Source organism: Ascaphus truei, chromosome 9 (assembly GCF_040206685.1).
Source record: "Ascaphus truei isolate aAscTru1 chromosome 9, aAscTru1.hap1, whole genome shotgun sequence".
In the NCBI taxonomy this organism is placed as follows: domain Eukaryota; kingdom Metazoa; phylum Chordata; class Amphibia; order Anura; family Ascaphidae; genus Ascaphus; species Ascaphus truei.
Window position 1 is genome coordinate 23,911,698 of NC_134491.1, and position 25,516 is coordinate 23,937,213.

The 25,516-nt window shown below is 47.5% G+C and overlaps 1 protein-coding gene across 1 annotated transcript in view; it reads right to left on the reverse strand.

Moving 5' to 3' along the window:
• Window positions 1–25,283, reverse strand: part of SOS2 (SOS Ras/Rho guanine nucleotide exchange factor 2) — a 49,859-nt gene extending 24,576 nt beyond the window's left edge. Inside the window, exons 1-10 of the mRNA XM_075615385.1 lie at window positions 25,170–25,283; window positions 17,936–18,061; window positions 14,583–14,714; window positions 13,646–13,810; window positions 12,476–12,682; window positions 10,508–10,651; window positions 8,034–8,144; window positions 4,007–4,105; window positions 2,262–2,389; window positions 496–1,151 (exon numbers count right to left, since the gene is read on the reverse strand). Of these exons, the coding sequence (XP_075471500.1) occupies window positions 496–1,151; window positions 2,262–2,389; window positions 4,007–4,105; window positions 8,034–8,144; window positions 10,508–10,651; window positions 12,476–12,682; window positions 13,646–13,810; window positions 14,583–14,714; window positions 17,936–18,061; window positions 25,170–25,283 (1,882 nt within the window). The remainder of the gene's footprint in view (window positions 1–495; window positions 1,152–2,261; window positions 2,390–4,006; window positions 4,106–8,033; window positions 8,145–10,507; window positions 10,652–12,475; window positions 12,683–13,645; window positions 13,811–14,582; window positions 14,715–17,935; window positions 18,062–25,169) is intronic.
• Between the last annotated feature and the right edge of the window lie 233 nt (window positions 25,284–25,516).

A 25,516-nucleotide genomic window follows, 5' to 3' on the forward strand; every position in this document is an offset into this window, starting at 1 on the left:
TATGTGTGTGTGTGTATGTGTGTGTGTATGTATGTGTGTATGTATGTGTGTGTGTATGTGTGTGTGTATGTGTGTATGTGTATCTGTGTGTGTATGTGTGTATGTGTGTATGTATGTGTGTATGTGTGTATGTGTATGTATGTATGTGTATGTGTGTGTGTATGTATGTGTGTGTGTATGTATGTATGTATATATATTTAGTATCAACCAATGTATCTTCTGTTTACTAATTCCATGTTCTAATATCCTGTTTTATTGAGAGATATTAGCGCTCCCCTTTATTTGCTATATAGATGAAGGACAATGTACAGATCTGTTTATGTTGTTTGAGTGGGTAAAACAACAAATAACCTTCCCGAAATGCCCCAATGTAACCATCCCTGGCCGAGTAAACGTGCATTATTTTTTAATGATGCCAGGACACTAAAAACCCCAAATGTAAGCGAGAGCTGATTAACGCCGTGCTCTGATTCTCTCGAACACACCGTACTATACCTGCATACATGTGATATGTCAGTCTCTCGATTAGTTTCACTACAGTCCCTCCTTTAATGATGGGGATCCCACTCCTACTTTGCACATTGTCCTCAAAAACGATGTTTTCCTCCGAGTCCTCCTCTACGAAGCAATAAACCTCCGGGGTGGGCAACCTTAGCGGCTGCTCGTTCTCTTCCCGGATCAGCACGGAGTCGAGCATGCGATCCAGCGTGCTGCGGTACTGCAGGGAAATCAAGGCCGCCATCCAATTGTTTTTCTCTTCCGCCGTCTTTGCGGCGAACACGATGCTGTTCTCGTCCTTGGAGACCAGCTCGAACGCGTGCTTGCACTCGCACGTGTCCTCCCGGTCGTTGATCTGCACTTTCCTCATGATGAACTTCTCCTTCAGTCTATACTCTGCTGTGTTGTACCCGGGTATGCGGGACTGCCCGTGATTCGTCTTGCAGCTGATCATCAGGCCGTCAAAGAGGAAAATGTGGCGCTCGTGTTTGGCGCCCACCCTGGTTAACGAGCCCTCCATGATGAACTCGTTGCAGCATTGCCCAATGTCTTTGCCTTCCCAGCCATCTATATTTTTCTGGATTTCGTTCATCTTTTTGATGGCCAGGTGCTTGCTGCGCATTTGACGGTTGTAAAGTCGCCAGATGGGCTCCCTGTAAGATATCAGAAAAGCATTGAAACCCTCCAAAATCCCCAATAAAAATAATAATATTGAGATTTTACAGACAATAGAACACAGACAGCCAACAAGTCAAAACACCGACCATGCCAAATCCCAAAACATTGTAGTGAGGGCGCGGGGGCTCTACAGGAAATGGTGACCCATAAAATGAAATAATGAAGGCTTTGGTATGCAAGAAAGGATGGAGAAGGGAGGCTGGGACTTTTATAAACCTCCTATATTTATACAGAGTACAATAAGGCAGAGAAATAGCGGTTCTAGCACGAGCAGTTCAGTCACAGAGCATGAGGTGGGAAAAGGTAATATAAATATGACAAAGAATGGGAGATGTGCAAATACAGTAACAGATTGAACACATGATATTGGCTCTAGAGAATTTTAAGATTAAGCACTGAAAGGAGAGATTAAGTGGGACCTGTAGCGAAACGGAGTAAGGAGGGAAAATGAACGGTCTGGTCAGGGGTGGCCAACGCCAGTCCTTAAAGGCCACCAACAGGTCAGGTTTTCAGGAAATCCCTGCTTCAGCATAGGTGGCTCAATCAGCGGTCTTGGGCTTTTCAGCACGGCCATCTCACCGCGGCCGATCAGTCATAGGGTCAAGCTTGCCGCCAGCTGTTTCACCGTGAATGCAAGTCCCTAACCTTAACCCTTTAGCTGTTAACCCATTATCCCAAAACCTGTTAACCCCTTTCCCTAAAACCCCTTACAGTAACCCGTTAACCCCTTTACCTGAAACACCTAAAGTTAACCCCAAATACTAACACTAATCCCTATAATCACTTAACGTCGCTGGGAAATGGCTGGCCGCTCGCTATCCCCAACAACCGATCGGAGGCGGCAAGACGGCCGCGCCCCGAAAAATGTCCCATTCCATCAATCAGTGGCTCAGTCACAATGACTGAGCCCCCTGTGCTGAAGCAGGGATATCCTGAAAACCTGACCCAGTGGTGGCCCTTGAGGACCTGAAGTCTGCCTCCCCTGGGCTAGATCCTCTCTATTTACCACCAGCGGTAATAGCTCTAGATCTATCATGGCCAGAAGATGGGTCTGGCCCACTACGGCCTACAAGAAGTGGTCTTACCCAGGCCTGCGGCGAGGAGAGTGCTTATTGTATATGCGTTCCATGCTGCATCGCAGGTTCAGGAGAGCGGTGATGGCTTGTTTCAAACACTCCCTGTCCTCCTGGTCTTCACTGCGCTCTTGTAATAGCTAGAGAGACAACAACAAGGGGCTGGCTGTGTTTGTTTTCAATGCGATCTGCCCATTCCGCCAGTGACAAAATATATGGTCTGTTATCTGCCCAGGAGCGTAACTCCGCAGCACTGTCGTTATACCAATAAAATAGGATTTTTAGGAATAGAAACGCACACATTTGCCTCTGTGAATGGAATAAAAATAACGAAACTCTTCTTCTGTGACCTTGGAGAGCGCTGATATAGAACGGCGTATTTATTGTTTTCTAATACAGCAGGGCCCCGCTCATACAACAGGTTCCGTTCCAGGCCGCCGCCGTAAAGCGGAAATCGCCGTAAAGTGGGGCCCTATTGTACGGTATTGTACCTTTGAAAACAGAGATGCAGGGCTGTAAACCGACTGTTTAGCTGACAAATTGCACCTGACAAGGAGTTGCGTACGCACTAAAACTGTTGCTTAGTGACAGCCGATACTCAGCTGCTGAGCGCGTCATGCCGAAAATCGCCGGAAAAACGGAACAAGCGCCAAACCTGGTGAATATGGGTATACATTGGGAAGCGCTGTATGAGCGGAACGCCGTAAAGCGGAGCTCTGTAAAGCGGGGCCCTACTGTATAAAACAACAGAGTGCACTGTAACTCAGGGGGGCTCAACTCCAGTCCCCAAGCCTCCCACCCCCAACAGGTCTTACAGATATCCCCGCTTCAGCACGGATGGGCTCAATCAGTCCCTGCTTCAGCGAACGTGGCTCAATCAAAGGCTAGACAACCTCTGATTGAGCCACCTGTGCTGAAGCAGGGACTGAGCCCACCTGTGCTGAAGCAGGGGTATCCTGAAAACCTGACCTGTTGGAGGTGTGCGGGGGGAGGGGGCTTGAGGAATGGAGTTGAGCACCTCTGCTGTAGCTAATTTGCTTTTGGGGGAAAGGAGGACAATAAAAAAAAAACTTCCATGTTCACGTAGAACTGATGTCAGTACACATCGCCTGTTATTAGGCAAACAGTTACACATTATTTGAATAAGAATAAATTATACTAAGGCCATTATTCTGTAAGCTGCGATAGCACCGATTCAGCGCTATCGCACGGAAATCCCCCTTTTCATTAACAGGGCTTTCCTCGCGGGAGTGCTGGATCGGCACAATTCGCCGTTACAAAATAAGGGGCTGAAGTATCTAAGCCCGCGTCCATAGTATGAGTGCCGAAAATAAAAGGGCGTAAGGCAATGCGCATGGCCATAAAGCGCAGATGAGAGCGACGGGCGGCCGATACTTTGCGAGACAAAAAACGTTTTGATTTTGCTGCGAGACGGCCGGGTAACGTGCTCGGTTCAGCCAATGAGGGCAGACCATTCACGTGACGTCGCAGGCCCGCCCTCTCCCCGCAATCCTACAGGCTACAGATCTCTTCTAGTTCAGACGCGCGTGATGTCATGCGTTCCTGTACTATATTCGAGGCCTAAGATGTCACAGCCCTTTCTTACAAATAATTGCAATTAACTGCAGATATTGCTACAATTAAAAAAACAAAACCAAAAAAAAACACAAATACGCGATCTTGGTGCATTTTCTCAGAATGCGAGTTATGGGTCCTACATGGTACAAAGTGCCATGCTGAAACAAGGTGCTGCTTACCTCCAATACTTCAAAGTAGTGCAAACAGTGGTAAACTGGGACCAGCATCAGGCGCGGAAGGACGTATCGGACGGCTTCCTTAAAACCTTCTGCTATGGACTGACAAAAGCACACACGTCTTACAGAATATTCACACAATGGGGAGACACAGGAGAGCTGATGGCAACTGTTCCAACAAACCAGCCTTTGCTCTGCAACCGCATAGTGATGTCATATCCTGTTCAACCAGCAGTGTCCTGAACCGGGGGCTTAACCAGACGATAAACTGTCCTACATTATGTATAGGTCGTGTATATCTACAAGGTTGTGACTTGTTTATTGGCTCGCCAGGGGGATCTGGTAGCCACGTGCATACATGTTTATTAATACTGATCCATCCATCCATATTTATTTCCCCCCCTTGCTTTTAAAGAGAATTTTTATTTATCATACTTGCGCAGCTCTTTGAATACTGTGATCTATATATCAGGGGCGCTCAACTCCAGTCCTCAAGCCCCCACCGACAGGACAGGTTTTCAGGATATCCCTGCTTCAGCCCAGGCTTAATCAGTCCTTGCTTCAGCCCAGGTGGCTCAATCAGAGACTCAGTCTGAGCCACATGTACTGAAGCTGGGATATCCTGAAAACCTGACCTGTTGGTGTGGGGGAGTTCAGGACTGGAGTTGGTCGAACGCGCTATACTGTCATCGTCATGGGGATCCCTAAAACGGATCATCAGAGGGTGAGAACCTTTGGACGCGCTACATTCACACCGCAGAGGAGCCACGGTCATTCATTTGAAAGCATTTGAGAACACAGGAAGATATAACAAAACGCAAGGGAGATAAGCGATATGCTATTTAAATAGCGGCCCAAAGTATCATACGTGTATGTGCTGCAGTATCCACTTACACACGCATGGCAGGTGCAATACATTTGAAGAACTTCACCAATTCGCATTATATGTGCATTTTACCAGCAATTTTGTAATTTATGCCAAGTTTATTATTTTGCAAATTGAAGCACAAAAGTCCAAAAATGTAAAAAAACAGAGGTAAATCATACTTAATGGAGGAAATAATTTGAGCAGCTGAATAATAAAGCGGTTTGTAAAGATTTACATTGCAGTCATTCTTACAGGCACTGGCTGGGATTTTGTAATAATGCTAGGTGTGTGATCAGTGAGAAAACAAGAAGTACATTGGGGATTCACTAAGTGGAACTGAACCTTTAATGTAGGACTCGCACTCCTATGGCAAATGTATGGTTATAGGAAAACCAAGATGCGTTAGGGTCTGACAATTACGCACAGATGGAAAACACAAAATGGATCTTCAGTAACAAAAAGGTTTCACTTTTACCAGCACCAGTAACCCGAGTATGGACCACTTACGCCCATCACTTTAATACACACGCCGAGGGGACAGGAAATCAATGTATTTCTGCTGACTGAACAGAGTCCAGCACAAATGGTCAGTTTGGTCCGAGTCATATTAATCCTGACAACTAATCCCGAGCAAAATGCAGAAGAGTTCCAGAAATGTAACTGCTTTGCTGCTAGTGAGGCCTGCAGCTCAGAGACTAACACTGCGTATACTGGGCCAGGTCCAACAACACAAATATCTTTGGCCATTTGCCGACGAGTCTGGGATGTGTGTCGTTGTGTGTTCAGTGCATTTGCAGGCTGTGTGTTCAGACATACGCTTTAAAGTTAGTATATTTGAGTTATCTTAATGTACTAAATGTATAGCCTTAGTGTGGCTGTGTAAATCAGTATATCTCCACGCAGGATCATTGCACTTGTTGATGTTGCTATATCACAAACCTGTGAGTGGCAAGTTCCACCATTTTTGTATCTATGTAAATCAGTATATTCACATATACAACATTGTTCTCCACAATATTAATAAAGGACAAAATATACAGTACTTGCTATCTTTTAAATTTCCTTCTCAATGTCACTAAGGATGATCTAGATTAGATGACGCCATATTTATCTATACAGTATCTCTTAAGTGATCTAATTACCTGCACGACACGGGAGTTGTAAAAACAGATATTAGCTCGACGTTTTGTTCCCCAAAGGGACATTCTTCAGGGGTCCTCATCCCTGATGAAGGTATAGATCTCTCTCTCTCTCAAATATATATGGGAGTGTGGTGGTTTGGGGCCGATTTGCTGCCTCAAGAACTGGATGGCTTGCCATCATTGACACAACCATGAATTCTGCATTGTATTAGAAGATTCTAGAGGAGAATGTCAGGCCATTGTCCGTGAGCTGAACCGAAAGTGGGTCATGAGTTGAAGCAGTTCTGTAAGGAGGAATGGGCCAGAATTCCTCAAAACCGATGTGAGAGACGGACCAGCAGTTACAGGAAATGCGCAGTTGAAGTCATTGTTGCTCAAAGGGACGCCACCAGGTACTGAATCTAAAGGTTCACATACTTTTTCATCGCCATCCCTTGTCGATCCACTGCTGGATGAATCCTCCCCAATGATCTCCCAGGTACTGCGGTTGCAAGCCTCTTCTCCACGCTGCTTCAACACATTTTCTGATTTCATCCTCCCATCTTAGGTTGTCTTCATGGTCTTTTAATCTCTCTTCGAATCCAGTCAAGTACCATCTTTCTCCAACGATATGTTCAGCCCACTGCCATTTTATTTTCTTCATTCTTGTGATGAAGTCACAGACTTATTTGGGTTCGAACCCCTTCTCATTCTTTTTCCTGTGTCTTTGGGTAATACCCAGCACGCATCTCTCCATACTTCTAGTTGTGTGAAGCTTCTAAATTATCTTCGCATTCAGGGTCACATCCGTACGTGAGCGCGGGCAGAATACACAGGTCAAGCACTTTCTTCTTGAGGCCTAGTGGAAGTTTCCCTTGAAATATGATCTGTTTCTCCCAAATACCTCCATCCCATCCTCAGTCTCCTATTGATTTCATTCAAAAGCTCCCCATCCATTATTATTTGCTTGCCACGGTAGGCATAGCCTTAGAATTTATATATAAAGATATACATATACATATATAAACACATACATATACAGTGGCGTATCTAAAAGATTTCCGCCCACAGGCACATAACATTTTTTGCCACCTGCCTCCTCCTGCAGCATCACAGCGTCACATCACACCGCAACATAACGATGGGATGTCAAGTTGTCATGGCGCGTGATGCCGCGATGCTACAGAAGGAGGAGGGCGAGCGAATGATAAGGTAAGAGACCTTTACAGAGGCCCCACGCTCTCCCCCCCCCCCCCCCGGCAATCGGGGGGGGGGGAGGGGAGAGCGGGGCCTCTGTATATGGGGGAAAAAGAGAGAAAAAATTAAAATTTGCCGCCTAATAGGAAATCCGCCACTGCACATACATAAGAAAATAGGGTCACCTGAAAGTATAGTGCGACGGAATCTTAGACACACACACACAAAATTATACACAAATGGTATGGAGAAGACACAGCACATCAAGGTAAGTGATGAAAAAAATATATATTTTGTAGAAAAAAAATGTATGAACACACACACACACACACACACACACACACACACACACACACACACACATATATATATATACACACACACACACACACACACACACACACACACACACACAATTATGCACAAATGGTATGGAGAAGACACAGCACATCAAGGTAAATGATGAAAAAATATATATTTTGTAGAAAAAAATGTATGTATGTATAAACACACACAGTCTATATAACACACACAGTCTATATAACACACACACAGTCTATATAACACACACACAGTCTATATAACACACACACAGTCTATATAACACACACACACACACACACACACACACACACACACACACACACAATATATATAATACACAAAATCTGGGACAAAAAAAACACATTACTTTAACATTTTATATATACAAAAAAACTAAATTACACACACAATAAAGCATTTTCAGCCCCAATTTTTAATCAGCGCGATATTTATATAAGTAATGAACAGGTATTTGGTACTTTTTTTACCCACTTAAGATATAACAAATAAAAAGGTTCACCTGGAAGTAGAGCGCAACGGGAGGTTTCGCCATCAGGTTATTAAAATGCTCCTGGAACTGGGCAGCGAGGATGTCCTGTGATAAGGTTTCGTACGGGTCAAAGGCCTGCTCCTGCCAGGGGACACAGGGGACACAGCATTGTTATCGGAAACAGCACGCAGGGGCTGCATATTAGCTACGCAGTGCTATAATAATAATAATAGCATGTTCTTGTATAGCGCTGCTAGTTTTACGTAGCGCTTTACAGAGACATTTTGCAGGCACAGGTCCCTGCCCCGTGGAGCTTACAATCTATGTTTTTGGTGCCTGAGGCACAGGGAGATAAAGTGACTTGCCCAAGGTCACAAGGAGCCGACACCGGGAATTGAACCAGTCCCCTCAGACTCAGTGCCAGTCAGTGTCGTTAGTCACTGAGCCGCTCCTTCACCCATGTGCTATGCCAGAGGACGCCTTCCAGCAAAAGGAGACACCATACAGCTCAATCACTGGAATGGGCTTTACGTAGTGTCTTGGTGCCGGATACAGCCCCACACTCACTACGATTATTAGATGCCTAGAAATGATGACAATACTTCAAATGATGAGGACACTTTAAGACCATGCAGTAAAAAGGCCCCAAGGTACTGGAGGTGCCACATCTTGGTGCATCTTAGACACTCCCACATAGCAGGTAAAAAAATCCTCTGAAATAACTTACCAACGTAATCAGCTTCCTTAGAAATATTAAAATCACCCTTCAAGTTACGTTATCTTCTATCTTTGTATCCTACAAAAGTAATTCTCCTCGCAAACCTACATTCCATAAACACCAGCCCAGCCTGGTCCGAGGAGGGACTGCCCCTTCAGGGTGTTTTTAAGGCTTTAGAGTGTCTAATAACTTTCTGGCATAGTCTCTGTATTATTTTCCACTAATAACCTCTTGTGTTTGCTGAAACACACAAATATTTGTATAACCTTTTCACTACCTGTGGAGTCTACAATGCATTGATTCAGTGCAAATCTTGGAAGTGGATCTCGTATGCATTGAGGCATGTTTTTCCCACTGGAATGCTTTTAAACCATATCCTCACTATAAAAGGGTCTCCCCTCTAAACTCTTTATTACACCATAAAGAAATATTTGAGACACCATCAACTACTGTCCCATTCACTACAATGATGTCGATTTGTTGCAAGTTGTGTTATATTTTAAGGACCAACTGTGAGAGTTCTTCATAGGAGACCTGTGAGGTTTAGAAAACACTATCTGTAGAGGTTTTGAAAGCATGGTAGACTATTAAGGTTGCCAGACGTCCTATATATACAGGAGTGTCCCTTATTTCATGGACTTGTTCTCCGGAAAGTTCTCCTGTATTTTATTTCCTTGACGTGAAATATCTGAACTTAAAACCACTGTAATGAAATCGGTCATAAAAACCTAATAGATTTCTTTACTTGAGTGTAATAGTTCCCTTTTTCGGATAGATGTCACTTTGCTAAATTAAATTATTAAAATAAAGTCAGGAGTATACAAAAAAAGGAACAGCCGTTCCTAAATCAGTGCTTAGGAAAAAAAGTTATTTAATTGTAAATTAAGCCATAAGTTTAAGGCAATATCTGGTGAGTCTGGACTGATGAATAATTCCATAAAGGTAATAACGTTCAAAAAGTCATAGTATGCTCCACAGGATAGCTGTACAGGGGATGCCTGTAGTCCCACAAGAGTGGGTACAACAGATCCCCTTCCAGAATAGAAGTATATTTCTCTCCCGGAGCTTGACCATAAATGTAGAAGAAGAAGAGAGTCCTTGAGTAAAGAAATCTTCACACGTTACTCACGACCTTGTTGATTGAAGAGTCCCGTTTGGCGTGCTCCCTGCTCGCGTGTAGAATACCGGGAGATCTCCTGTGGGGGACAGGAGGTTCCTGCATCTCTATTTTAAATATTGCCGACAGCCAAATAAATCATCTTCATTGTGATCCGGCTCCCATCGTTTTTCGTCTTAGGCAGTGCACCGCTACATCCTGTCCCCCACAGGAGATCTTCCGATAATAATGTCAGTACACTGCCTGGTCATCTTATAATAACCCAACCCCCCATACCCCCCCGCACCCCTCTATACGCGTTACTTGCTCAGTACGTCTTTCCCCACCCCAGGGCAAGAGCAGAGATAATAAAAACCAAAGACATGGATACCATTCAGCGCGAAGTGTTTGCAAATCCCTCATTGCTCATTATAACGTCACCACTTTCATACCGGATTTTGGCGTCCCCATATTACAAAAACTTAAAACGTGGCAGCCCCATAGACTATAATTGTTTCTATGAAAAACTCCCAAAGGTTCAGCAAGACGTATCATACCTCTAACACAGCTGGGACCAATGCAGCTACTACAACTTTGAACTAGATAACCACAACAAACTGTTAATGATTCAGGAGTTTAGTGGCAGACCCTTCGGTATTTCTTAATAATGGGTAGACATATAGGACTTGCCTCTGCCAAATCTTCGAAGCAGCTTCCAACCAGAGGATGCGGGCTACTTTCATCTGTCATTTCCATGGTGTCCTCAACCAAACCCAGAAGCTTCACAGTCAGCTCATGGATGTCCAGGATGTTACTGAAGATCATGTCAATATCCTGCACAAACAAAATGCATTCTAGGTCAGAATAGATCTGTAACACCAAGATTTCCCAACGGAAGCCCAGCTGAAAATTGAACAAGAAAATCCTTTTTAGGAGCACAAATTAAACGAAGGCTTTTACATCCACTATCTGGGTACTGGCAATAAGCCAGGTAGGTTGGCAGGTAAGCAGGGTCTTATCAAGCCCAGCAAATCAAACACACATGTATTTGAACGAACTGTGCGCAGGGTTTTAGTTAGGAGTCAACCGTCAGCAGCATCAAGGTTAATAGAGTGAAAAAGGAGTGATCTGCGCTCATAAAATTGTGATAATGTGCTTAGGTATAAAATGGCTTAATGCAAAGTGATAAGTGTTAAACCCCCCAAAAAATATATGATTAAATCAAATATTAAACCTGTTAAGATGGAGGTAAGTGCTGCTGTGCTCGTGGGATGAGCAAACCGAAACCTAATACAAGAACAAAAAAAGAAACAGCGCAAAAAGCCTCATAGTGTAGTATATTAAAATGTGTTTATAGTTTTAAACAGGGGAGTATTGCACGTACATCAAAGAAAGTATATATCAGCATGACATATAAGGGACATGTTACCACTAGGCAAACTGCAACCGTGGATCAAGTTGTTTCAGCCCAGCAACCGGATCGGGTCTCTCTTCTTCCTCTCTGGTGGCAATCTTTGTACACCCTCCATTCGAGTAGGTTAGAGCCTTCACTGTGTAGTGAGGGTATAGCCGCCGCTGTCACGAAGATAAGGCCTATATATATATACTTTCTTTGATGTACATGCAATACTTACCTGTTTAAAACTATAAACACATTTTAATATACTACACTATGAGGCTTTTTGCGCTGTTTCTCTTTTTGCTCTTGCATCAAGGGTAATGAAAGACAATCTTTCACAAATTGTCTCCACGTTCCCTTTCTAATACTTTACCCTTTCACTGCCGCAAGGCAGCAGCCAAAACGGATAACTATGCAGTTCAACATTATAGTGGCCGGATTTATCCTGGACAAGATTTTCTGTCATTTTTGATTAAAAAAAAAAACAAATAATAAAAAATATATATTTTAACCGACCAGACCGTTTTTAATTCTTCACAGAGTAGAGCTTTCAAAACCATGGAAAGCCTTTTACTTCACTATTAAATCATAAATTACACTTCCGAGAGAGTATTTTTTCATTATTTGTGCCTGGCCAGTTAAATATGGCAGTCATTGTGAATTGTCGAAGAAGGATGAAATGATACATTTATACATTAAACCAGGGGTTCTCAACTAAAGTCCTCAAGCCAGCTTCAGCACAGGTGGCTCAGTCAAAGACTGAGCCTCCGATTGAGCCGCCTATGCTGAAGCAGGGATATCATGAAAACCTGACCAGTTGGGGGTGTCTTGAGAACCCCTGACTTGGCTCCCACCGTGGTTCATATATTTACTCAGCAGTGCTATTCCAGAAGATACCTTCTGCCGCCAGAGCACTCGTTATGGATCAATCAAGTTAATTGCCACTGAGGTCCTCTTCGGACTCCAGAAGGTGTCTTATGGCCCTGCTTAGAAAACACAGCCCTATATTTCATCTGATTGTGACTTTCTTTCCACAGATGCATATCTACTTTCTGTTGGCAGTCATCTAAATCTGCACACACAAAACATCGAAGTTGGAGTTGTATCATGTCAGAAAAATTATCCCATGCGCTTTAATGACACAAAAACGGGTTTGCTCTACTCTCCCATACTAACCCGATCTATTTACCAAATGATTTGTACGACCCGCCCCCACCGAGAATGAATTATTCAATGCACCAAAGAGCAACGTGACTTACATAAGACGTAAACAGCTTTTTGTTGGAAAGGAAAGCTTCCCGAAAGACCTTGATGATCAGATTCAGTTCGCGCAGGTACTGGCGTTCCCCCGAGATCTCGGTTCTAACCAGGTCGTAGCAGTTGAGTTCTCCTGTTGAGGAGGGCTCCTCATCGCAGAGGGCAACCAGTCCAATATCGTCATCCTGGTCAAACATGTCCATCAAGACCTGGGGAGGAAAACCAAATAACGTTTTTCCAAAACTATAGGTAACAAAGATATTATGAGCAGTCTAGTACAGTCACATCCACTTCATATCTGGATATAAACGTCCTTGCTGCCACCTCCAGCTGTGGAAAGGTCACATCTGAGCCAACACAGTTTCAAGGAATTCACTTTACCTTCTATCTAGGTTATCATATGGAACATGTTCTATGTTTACAAAGTCATAGGTTATAATGCCCTTCAAGCCCCAACGTTACCTAGAGCTGCCGCCAAGAGCACACCCAAACTGGGTCACTCCAGATAATGAGGGTAAGATAAAAATGCCTCCAATTGGTGGTTGAGCGAAGCTGGCTGGGTCGCGTACCCGTAAGCCCCAATCTCTTTTGCTGAGGATCTTTCATACCTGGACACTGAAGAAATGTGGCAGTGTTGCCCTCCTATAGAGCAACCAACTCTGCTTTCTAACAAAATGTAGCTTAATAATTGCCAATAAAAAAAAACTGCGCCTACAATAAAATAACTTAATAATTGCCAGTATATAGACGTATTACAAAATACCACATCCAGTTAAAACCAACCTTTCTATTGATGGTGAACCTTTACATCTTAAAAAAAAAAAGTTATAAAAAAATTAAAAACTTTGTTTATTTTTGCTTGAGGGGCCAGAAGACAAGATTATCGCCCCAATAACTGGTCACTTGCCCCAGTGATTGAAAGCTGCACACATTCAAAGTTCTACCTATACTGACACTGTTCACTATGACTAAATAATCATCTCTGTCACGGCTGTCAGGTTAGAACAATGTATACCCATTGTTACCATGTAGCTCCATTCTGTAGCATTGTTCACTATGAAAGCCACTGTTACATTGTGAGGGGGGGAGGTTGGGGTCTCGCTACTGAGATGTATCACATTGCTAAGAGCTGAAGGAGTATGAAACAGCTTACAATGTTTGGCTAGTCTTACCTTATCTGCACACATGGATACTTTAATGTCCTGCTGGGAGATTTCATAGTGCCGTATGTTGAAGACATAATTCCCAGCCAGCTTGAGGATGTCGGCGGAGATGTACTCCAGCACAGCCACGATATAAAGGGAAACGTGGTAATCTACCTTGTAGCCCAGGACTTCCTGAAAAACACAAAGAAGCCATTGGCTCCAACCCCTCGATCATCTATTAGAAAAGATCCGTGGGGGCGTCTCTGGATATACTGGGTACATTTAGGCCTGCACTGCACATATACATAAAATGCTTCACTAACGCCGAAATAAAGAGTCACAATACTTGCTTGTTCTTACAGCTCAACAGTTTGACTCCTTTGCATAGTCCTTACTTATACATCGCTAGGAAGACGTTTCTGGATTAGCACTATAGCTCCCTTTGAAATAAAGGATGTAGAGACCGCAATCTTCTTAAATACGTTCATCTGTAACAGGGGTGCGCAGACTGGGCGGGGGAGGGGGCGCGGCGCTTACCGAGGCACCACAACATTTAAATAAAATGCTGGGGCAGCGCGCTAGGTCTCTGTAACGGCCTCTTACCTGCTCTCCTGGCGCCATGACAACACTGCGTCAAATGGCAACGCGATGTCAAATGGCGCCGCCGATGCCTGAGAAAAGGTAAAGGGGGGGGGCGGGGAGAGCAGGCAGGTGGGTGCAAAGAAAATAAATAAGTGTGCGCACCCCTGATCAATAATACAAATTTTGCTTGTTGCAACCAATCTAAAAACAGACTATGCAGAGCAATACAGTTTACGCAGCTCCATTGCTGAATGAATATTTACTTTAAAGAGGCCATACAAGGTGTGTGATTGTGTGTTTTTTTTCTCCAAAGGATTGAATAGGGCCTCTCTCAGGAGCTGAACCCCGCTAATAGTTTTTTTTAATATTAGACAGTCCCTACCTTCAGCGAGGGGTGTATTTTATCCACAGGCAGAAGCAAAGGATTTCTTCGCTTGCGCTTCTCTATGGCAGACTGAGCGTCGGCTATAGCCCATTTGTCGATCGGGTGCGGAAAGGTTTTCTGAACTCGTTCCTGGGCAAAAAGAGAGGAATAATATCTGTTGGTATACGCTGTGAAGGAAAACACCAAGGAGGGACGTGGGAGCATTTGATACATGGCAAAGAAAAATGCCATGATTTGGGATCAAATCAAGATAAACCAGTATTCAGAAGGCTATAAAAACAAGAATACAAGGCATTGGTGTAATCAAGAGTACACGTCTCTGCCAGAGGCCCTGCTAGCCGTAAAAGGACAACAATGTATGCGTCATGTAATGAATATACCTGTTTGAGGGAGGGGGGGGGGGTGAGAGAGTGGGAAGGGGGAGAGGGAAAAGTGTGAAGGGGGGAGAGGGAGAAGAGTGAAGGGGGGGAGAGGGAGAAGAGTGAAGGGGGGAGAGGGAGAAGAGTGAAGGGGGGAGAGGGAGAAGAGTGAAGGGGGAGAAGAGTGAAGGGAGCGGGTAGCGGGGGAGAGGGGTAGGGAGGGGGAGAGAAGGAAGGGGGAGGGGAGAAGGGAGGGGAGACCACTAAGTATTCCTAGAAAATAAATCACTCATTCATACGGGATTCAATTATCCTCCATCTTTACAGACTATCAGCAAGAATAAGACAAAGTGCCCTGCCAATTATCAGAGTAAAATGCAAGCCTTGGCCGCCCTCCAGCAGATCGGTGCCAGCTATTGATGACCATATGACAGCACGCTGTCAGGAGGAGGGGAGCTGCTGCTTTCTCCTATGCCCCCTTTGCCAAAGAAGGAACTGGCACTAATTGCCCCCTAGTGCTTTCAGGCACGGGATAGAATAGCTCTGAGTGCTGTATGCCGGCCATGCCTCCCGGACATTTGAATACCTGCAGAGCTGCAAGCAATGACCACAATAATAGACACAGCAGAATTAGAGGCAGGAATATGCATTACAGGACATTTTTATTTTATCACGACAAATACATTGGCCCTTATTCTGTAGGAGGTGATCAGCGCAGATGACGCGCCATCGCATGGACTTTAATGGGACTTTTCCTGTGATAGCACGTCATCTGCACTAACCCACCTTACAGAATAAGGGTCATTCAGAGATGCAGCTAACTTACAAATACATCGCGGGAAGGCACTATTCCCGGGGGGACGCAACTCCTGATCCTCAAGGGTCAGGTTTTCAGGATAGGCCTGCTTCAGCACAGGTGGTTCAATCTTCGACTGAACCACTGATGTGGTGCCTCCATTGGTCCCTGCTTCAGCACAGGTGGCTCAATCGAAGACTGAGCCTCTGATTGAGCCACCTGTGCTGAAGCAGGGATATCCTGAAAAACTGACCAGTTGGTGACCCTTGAGGACAGCAGTTGCGCACCCTGGGAATAGACGGTAAAGCTATGTGCCCAAGTTCACTAAGTAGCACAGGCTGTAAATACCCGTTAGAATGCCCATATAAATGTGCCAGGTGCAGCAAGGGCCCTATTACCGTGGCACGTACATCATGGCAAAAATGCTGCTTTTCTACGGGACAAATCGCTCCCACGGACACCTCTCCACTTCCGTCAGAGAGAGGCGATGAAGGGATCGCCGCTAATGCGATAACATGACCGCAAATGCCAGAGGCACCATGGTGTTGCCAAACCTCCAGCACGGAAAAGGTTAAATCCACATCTAAGAAACCATGAAGATGCAGCTCATTCCTCTACCATATTTATTGTGAAAATGAAATACTAAACGTAAAAAAATACATGAGCGGTGACGTTTGGCTGTTTTACTTTGATAGCCAAGAATACCGAGCGGAAATAAAGCATTTTAATGGACCTTCTTACAGCCTCAGTTTATCTTAACACACATGAAGTCTTTTGTCACACAATGTTATTGTCCTCCCTCCCGCATTGTGCGGAATATGTTGCTTGGTGTTATACATAGATAATAGTCATCATTTTAATAACCTAAACTTGTAACGACCACTCCCCACATCCACAGAGGCACTGCCAGTCCCTGCCATCATACCCTTCTCCCTTATGGTCTCTGTAAGGCTCCCAACTTATTTACATTATTGGTTCTCCAGGGCAAGGATTCCTTTTCCGATCACGTGTTTGCATGTTTTTAATGAACATCTTGTATTTTAATTCCCTCTGAGCACATCCGGCATTCCCCAACCTAAGGCCCGGGCCATAGAGGGGTGAGGCGATCCGAGCCGCGCTGACGCTGAGGCTCGCCTGCTGAAATCTGGGCGATTTCATGCCCATACAGGCGAGCCAGTGGGCGCGATCGGAGCCGGGGGGAGGTGTGGCAGTGACGTCGCTGGGCCAATCGCCCGCGACGCACTGACGTCGACGTCACGGCGCCGTGACGTCGACGTCACGGCGCCGTGACGTCGACGTCACGGCGCCGTGACGTCGACACTGCTGTGCTGTGATTGGAGGTTTTCAGCCGACAGCGCGCTGAAAAACAGCTTGGCGCTCGGCTGAAACCTCCATCTCGTTAGCACGCCTGCGGACGCTCGCGTGAGCCCCCTGTCAAGGCATCCTCATTGAGGATGCAGGGGCTCAGCGCGGAGCGTCCGCACGCCTCAGCACGGCCTGTCCGTCTATGGACTCGGCCTAACAAGTCCTAGAAAACCTCGGGGTCATCTTCCCTTCTATTGGATGCCAGAGAGAGCCAACAGGATTATTGCCCGGGGGACAAAACCCCTCAACGCTCGGGCATCAGGGGATTCCTGGATGTTGGGGGACCCTCCACTAAAGTAAAGTTTAAAAAAATTATATAGATATTTTTCCGTTTTAATATAGGTCGCCTTTGATTACCTCTATTCAAAACAAATGACCTAAACTACCGATTGGTTCTCCCGTGATCGATCAGCAAAGATTCAGCTTCTCAGGTTTGACTAAATGGCCGCCTTTCAGTTTAAATCAATCCTTCAGCGTAACTCAGCAGCTACAATGTATTCTTATACTGTATAACTAAGGTAACATTTCCTGTTTAAAATTTGCAAAAATAATCGGCATCAATTAGATGCAACTTGACTGGATTTAAACAGTGCACGGAACGCAGAATTTGGGACCCACTATTGAATAAAAACACATAAGTACAGACATTGATTGTGAGTGGGGGGTGTTAGGCAGCTTTGGCCTAAGATTGAATGCATCCTTACTCATCCGCTGGCAATGAAGTATTGCTGTGCGCTTAATAAAAATGCAGTTCTGTTATTGTCCTGCTCAGGATTTTCCGGATCCAGCCGGGGTGAACGGTAGAAGCAGGCGATGGTTCTCATGCTTACCTCCACATCTTGAACAGTCCTTGGCTGTGCAATGCATAGTTTATTCAGGAGCTGCAGGATCAGCTCCTCTATATAATATAAGGAGTCTTCTTTAGCCGAGAGGTTGGGATGCACCTGCTGCTGAACCTGCAAAACACAACAACGGTCCTGTGAGCAAGGTCTGGGGCTTGCAGGCAAAAATCGATGGACAGAGAAGACAAACCGAACAATGTCCGTTCTCATATTAATGGGGCACTTGGACTCAGCAACAGATGGGAGTTACATACAGTAAAAAAAAACATTCAGCATTTTCAACATGTTTCAAGAGATGCTTGATAGCCTTTCACCGGAGCTACGCGGGCCACACCCGGACACTACCTGTGCAAAGCCTAACTGCTCAAATATGTCCGCAGAGATAGATAGATATATATATATATATCTGCGGACATATTTGAGCAGTTAGGCTTTGCACAGGTAGAGTGTATATATAGATATATACACACAGAGATATATATATATATATATATATATACTAGCTGATATACCCGGCGTTGCCCGGGCGTGGAAGGGCAGGGGGCATGGAGTGGAATGGGGGGGGGGCAAAGGGCAGGGAGGGGCAAAGGGCAGGGAGGGGGGGGGCAAAGGGCAGGGGGGGGGGCAAAGGGCAGGGGGGGGCAAAGGGCAGGGGGGGGCAAAGGGCAGGGGGGGGCAAAGGGCAGGGAGGCGGGGGACTCAATCCCCCCCCCACACACACAATCCCACCCCCCACACACACAATCCCTCCCCACACACAATCACACAATCCCCGCACTCAATCCTCCCCCCCACACACAATCCCCCCCCCCCACACACACACTTCCCCCCCCCCCCCCACACACACAATCCCCCCCACCCCCCCCACACACACACTCAATCACTCCCCCCACCACCACCACCAACACACACACACACACACTTAATCAGTCCACAATTTCACCTAGGGGGGCGACATGCTCCGATCCCCCAACCCCCCATGCTGCTGAAAACGGGAAGGAGGGCTTGACTGTGTGCAGAGAGAAGCCCCGCCCCCTCTGCAAGACACAGACATAGAAGCAGCAGCACGGATCTTCTGGCCCCGCCCCCTCTGCAAGACACAGACATAGAAGAAGCAGCACGGATCTTCTGGCCCCGCCCCCTCTGCAAGACACAGACATAGAAGCAGCAGCACGGATCTTCTGGCCCCGCCCCCTCTGCAAGACAGACATAGCAGCAGTGTGTGTGTGTGTGTGTGTGTGTGTGTGTGTGTGTGTGTGTGTGTGTGTGTGTGTGTGTGTGTGTGTGTGTGTGTGTGTGTGTGTGTGTGTGTGTGTGTGTGTGTGTGTGTGTGTGTGTGTGTGTGTGTGTGTGTGTGTGGCCCATGAGAGGTGTGCGGGGGCGGGCGGCCCAAGGGACCAATGAGATTTCCCCTAGGGACACCGGACATCCAGACAGGCATACAGTGCTTTCACTAATATAGTGTAGCCTGGAGCTCCCGTGGCTCCTGGAGACCCCCCTCCCTTGGAGCAGCCCGATCGCGGGTGCCGCCGGAGCCAGCGACGGACTCGACGGCTGTTTCCAAGGGTGGGGGCCGAAGCAGGGAGTAGTGCTCTGCCTCCGCGAGCGGGCCGGTTGCCGGGGACGCGATCGGGCCGTCGCTTGGGCCGCGGTCGCGTCTCTAAGGACCCGGCGGCTTGCGAAGCAGGGCGCCGCCATTGCGATGCGTGTTGCGCATGCGCAAGGACCCGATAGCGCGGAAGGCCCCCAGAGAAGTCGCGCGAGAGCAGGGAAAGCCCAGGGGAGGTTAGGGCAGCCAGAGAAAGCTTGCGCAAGCGCAGTGCAGGGTAGGAAAAGCCCGCGAAGCCCTAGCCTACCAGGGAAGGCTCTGAGCTGGGACTACAGATCCCAAGAGCCTTTGCGCGCCCCACATGATGCCAGGGAGCCAATAGGGCTTAAGCTGTCCCTGCAAAAGAGATACATTTCGCGCGCTTGCACCACGTTAGGTGTTAGTCAGAGACCGGAGCAGCCCAGGGAAGGAGGTAGGGTACAGGAGTCAGGGACTCCCTGTACTAGGCCAGCACCCCCAGGGTCTGAGGTAGCTAGTTACTCCAAGAGAGAGAGTGTTGCCAGGGACTGCTCTAGAGAGAGGGACCCTGTCACTCAGGAGTTGCAGTTGGAGCAGGGGAGCTGTGAGGGAAGGAAGGGTGCGGGGAGCGAGTGCAGCTCCTGCGGCCCTATAGGTACCCACACCCCAGGTAGGCCCCAAACCCCCACTAGGGTAGTGGGTAATTGCTGAGGGAGGCCCAAGATAGGGACGCTGCCCTTAGTGTTAGAGTGCTGCCTTGTCAGAGTCACGGCTGTCAGTGCTGTGAGGTCTGATAGGCAGGCACCTTGTTGCGCAGCACGTTGGCTGCAGCACCCAGTGAGCTACAGCTTGCTGCTGTAGGCGCTGGGACTCGGTAGGTAGTAGTGAGGTTGAGGGGACTTGGTTAGTTAGGGGAGTGGGACAGGTCATTAACCCCTGTAGGCCCCTAGGAGTTTCCCCAAAGCCACTACAGGTTGCTGTGCAATAGGGACGGCCTATATTATAGTGCGTGCCACTTAGATAGATAGGGACACAGCGGCTGCTGCTGTTCTTGTGAAGCGGTTCGGACCCACGTTGGGGTCCACAGAGACTATTCCAGAGTGAGACCGCCCTGGCGGTCCGCGTGCCTGGAGTTCGGTTGGAGGATCAGAAGGAGTCATCGCCCGACTGATCCTTTGTGAAGTGTTGCTGACCCGAGCACGGGAGTGCTCGGCAGGTACCTACAATACATAAGTGCACCACCGGGCCCTTAGCGTAAATAGTGACTGCGCAGTCACCCATTGACACTCTGTAAGAGTGCGGGACATTGGGTGGGGTTCTTTGGACACTGGGTGGGATCACCTGGTGTTGGGGAATCGTCCTGCGAGATGTCACGGTTAGTGTCTCCTCGAGAGAGGGACACAGGTTATATTATGGTATTGCCGTGATATGTTATCTCCCAGCATCTCCCTATTGCATCTCAATTTGCTGTTTCCTCACTCCTTTGTAAACTTTTCTGTTCTCTCCAACTCTCACACCCCTCCTATCCACATCTCTTCATCTCGCCTCTCCACCTATGCACGTGCCCATACACTGCACCACTGTGGACAATTCTTTCCCAACAACTTCAACACCCCTCAATAAAAAGCACCCCCACAAATCCTCTGTTCACTTCCTCTCTCTACTCCTTCTTGCTGCTGGGGATCGCTCTCCTAATCCTGGATCCAGCCATATACACACCTGGGCTCACCCACACCTCCCTGCTAATGGTGTTAACCCATCTAATTTAATACTGACCAACCTTCAAAACTCACATCGCAAAAGAAGCATCCCAATAGCCTGGACTCCAAACAACCATTGGGGCCAAGCACTGCCATCTACTGCACTTATTCCCCCTCACATGCTCTGTGTAAGTCTCCCAACAACATTCCTATTGGCTGAATTTTCTGCGCTTATTGTATTAGAATTCCCTGTACTGTATGGTCTGTGTAGTGCGGAGTACACTGTCCGCGCTATATAAAGATATACATACATAACTACACAATGGCACGGTGCTCTATGAGTTGCTGGTCGCGTGGCAGCCAAAAGGGTTAAAAGAGCAATTCATGCACTTTGTTTTATTATTATTTTTACACATAGGATTGAAGCAGGGGGTCCCTGGAGCTGAACCCCATTCATTTCAGCTCTGGGGACCCCCTGCTTCCAGAGATACAGACCTCCAAGGGGGGCGCCGGTATCTCTGCAAAGTTTAAGGCCGCGCTTATAGTGCCGGCGACGCGATGTCGCCGAAAACAAATGCATTGCCGCCGCCGCGTGCGCTTATAGTAAGCGTGATGGCGACGGAGCAACGTCGCAAAAACTGGTAGCCGACAAAATTTGATTTTTCTAGGGCTGTCGCCTCATGTGACAGCCCTTGAACCAATCAAATGGCCGGAAACCCGCGCCATCGACGGCACTATAAGCGCGGCCTAAAGCTCCTGCGTCACGCTGGCCAATAGGAAGCCGGGCCTGATGACTTTACGGCTTCCTATTGGCCTGCAGGAGATGTGAAACTCCATCATGACGTGAACCCTGCTAGCCGAGCGGAGTGGGTACCGGTACCCACTACGGAGGTCTGTATTACAGGAAGCTGGGGGTCCCCGGTGCTGAAAGGGTTCATCTCCAGAGACCCCCTGCTTCAAACCTGCTAAAAAACAATTTTTTTTTAAAACACCCGCTAGGATTGCCACTTTAATGTGCTCAATGGTAGGACTGCAACCCGAAACGAGAGGGGGGGAGGTTGGCACGTCCTGGTTCCCCAGATAATTCTATTTTTTCATTTTTTGTACCGGTGTTGACACAAAACGACAAATGTCCGCGGGTTCACAGGTGGAAAGTCGTCACGTCGCTGCCGAGGATTTTACAGCTTAAACATTTGAAATTAAAAAAAAACAAAAAACGAGCAACACCGATTGTGGCTTTAATGTTTCATTAACAGCCCATGTTGAATTAATAAAGACAACTATTATCATTATTAACGACTATTGTTTTCCCTCCAAGTTGCACTTCAAGGTCAGGTAGCTTTTTGCAATACTACAAAACCTTATCCTCTCCTGCCCTAATTCTTTAGAAACACTGCGGGAATGATTTTACGATTTGACGCTTCTTTTATCTGAAACACACAAAATCCCTGCCAGCTCTGAACCCAACACACCATATATATATATTTGTGTCAAAAGGAGTGCTACTGGGTTTGTGACAAAGTATACAACAGACAAAAATGCCCAATGCTACATCCAATGTGACAAATGATATAGTTAAGTACTTATCTGTCTGTCTGCTCACAAATAAAGGCTGAGGACCCGCTGCGGATGGCCGCGCGGGCGGCCACCAGCCCCTTACCTCCTGCCTCTCTGTCCCCGCTGCCTCCTTCCGGCGAGGCTCACTACGCGCTGTGACGCGTCAGTCGCCAGGGGATGCAAGAGAATTGCGATCCCGAGCGGTGACGCGTCACGTGGTGCGCTGGTGAGCCTATCAGTGCCGGGGGCTGGAGTGTCAGAGCTTCCCCCACCTCCAAAAGGTAGGGGGGGCAAGTGTGTGTGTATGTATATATGTGTGTGTGTTGTGTGGGGGGAGGGGGAACCGGACGGACCGACAGGGGGGGGGGGGGCACAGCACGGAGAGCGAGCAGCAGAGGGCATGTGTGGGGGCTCGTTGCACCCTCTTGAAGCCTGGGAGACCCCGCTGCAGCCCTCCGCTCAAACCATGCCCCCTCCCCCTCCCCCACTCGCTACAGACCGCAGGTAGCGGTCAATTTCCTCTCAATGCGCCGCCTGAGGCAGCGGGGCCTCGGCCTAAGGCTAAGGCCCCGCTCCCTCCGTCAGCGCGGCCGCACTGCAGACAGGCGGGGTGCTGACAGACACAGACCGCGATATGCGGTCTGTAGGGAGCGGGAGCCGGAGCGGGAGGTGGGCGGGAGTGGGAGGTTTGAGCGGGAGGGGGGGCGTGGCTTGAGCGGAGGGACCCGCTACTCTCCCCCCCCTCCCTTCACGGCTCGGGTAAGTAAAGCAACACACACACACACACACAGACAGAGGCAGGCACTCACGCACTCAGGCACACACATACACACACACAGACAGACAGAGGCAGGCACTCACACACTCAGGCACACACATACACACACACACAGACAAGCACACACACACTCAGACACACACACAGACAGGCACTCACGCTTTCACACTCCTCCCCGCTCCCCGAAGCCTCCCCTCCCCATTGGCTCACAGCCACACCACGTGACGCGTCAACGCTAGGGAACACCATTCTCTTGTATCCCATAGCGGCTGACGCGCCACAGCGTGCAGTAAGCTGTGCAGCTAGGGGGGACCGGGACCGGCTCCGCAGGATTCCCCTGCTGGTGGGGAACTCGCGTGTGGCCGCCCGCGCCACCGAGCGCAGCGGGACCGAGGCCTAAAGGTCATTTAGTTAAACCCTTTGGCCAAAGCATTACAACTCTGCAAGTTCTAATACTCCCTGTGAACAGTCTCATTTAGCGCTGCAATGGAGGGAGAAAACTGGCTTATTAGACCAGTCTTCCACAAGGGCATGAAATACCCTGCTACTTAAAAAGTGGGAAGGGGCGAGCTTAAACCCAGGGAGTTTAACTAAATGACCCATACTTATGAGAAGACAGACAGATAAATATTTAACTTTGTCACATTGGATGTAGAATTGGGGAATTTTATTTTTTGCTGTATTCTTTTATCTGAAGCACAACCAAAAAGTTCCACTGAAACAACTGGAATACCCGACAATGAATCTCTTTTTGCATAGGAAGTGTATAATTGTTAACCTATTGAGTTCAGTATCATCCCCAAGTCATGTAATGCTTCCTACCTGCAGCTTTAGATAAGGATTGATGGAATACAATGCTATCTATAGCACTGACAATGTATGTAGCATGCAATGTAAATGAATCTTGCACGCTCAATAACGCCCTGCCCAGATGAGTTTACAGTCCAATTCTGGTACCTGAGGCACAGGGCCATGAGAAACTGGGATCCAAACAGGGTTCGCCCACTTCAAAGGTTAATTAAGATACTCCATCAACGGACCTATAGCATCCTAATCCCGGAGACATTTGGAGATAGAGCCATCTGAAACGTTACCGTAAGAAGTTATGAACTGCCACCACACAATTACATGTCCTTCCAGCAGCAAAGGGGTCACCTACCAATGGGAAGCCCTTAGGATATCCCGGCTTTAGCACAGGTTCCTCTGTGAGCCTCTGATTGTGCTGAAGCAGAAATATCCTCAAAATCTGGCTCTTGAGGACTGAAGTTGGCCAACCTTGCCTTAGGACAGGGGTCTCAAACTCAGACCTCAAGGGCTGCCAACAGGCCGGCTTTTATGGATGTCCCTGGTTGAGCACAGGTGGCTCAATCAGTGGCTCAATCAGTGGCTCAGTCGAAGACTGTAGCAGGAACATCCATAAACCTGGCCTGTTGGTGGCCCTTGAGGACTGAGTTTGAGCCCCCTGCCTTAGGATGAGCACAGACAAGAGAGAAGAGGCCTAGGTGCTTATGAACCTTGATCGCAGGAATGAGACAGCCACTGGGCACGCGATAAATCCCCTGCATTACCCCCCTGCATTACCCCCCTGCATTACCCCCCTGCATTACCCCCCTGCATTACCCCGGCGCTGCTTGTGAGATTTGCAATGCCCCTTCCGGCTGTGGAAAGCTTGACCCTTTGAGCGCCGACGCTCCCAACACCATTTCCCTGGAAAACGACCCCAAAATAGTCCATGACGTCGCAACTATGGCCACGAAGGCCCTGGAGTGCCAGACCCCGTGGCGTAGTCGTCATGGGGGAACCCAATGGGTTACACGCCTGAACTGGCAGTCGTTTCTTTTCCAATCCAGAGAGAGGCGAATAGCAAGGACCGTTACAAACAAGCTGCAATTTAAGCTATATATATATATACTGTATTTATTTATTTTTAGAGGGGGGAAGGTGTTGGGTAACATCCGAACTGTATT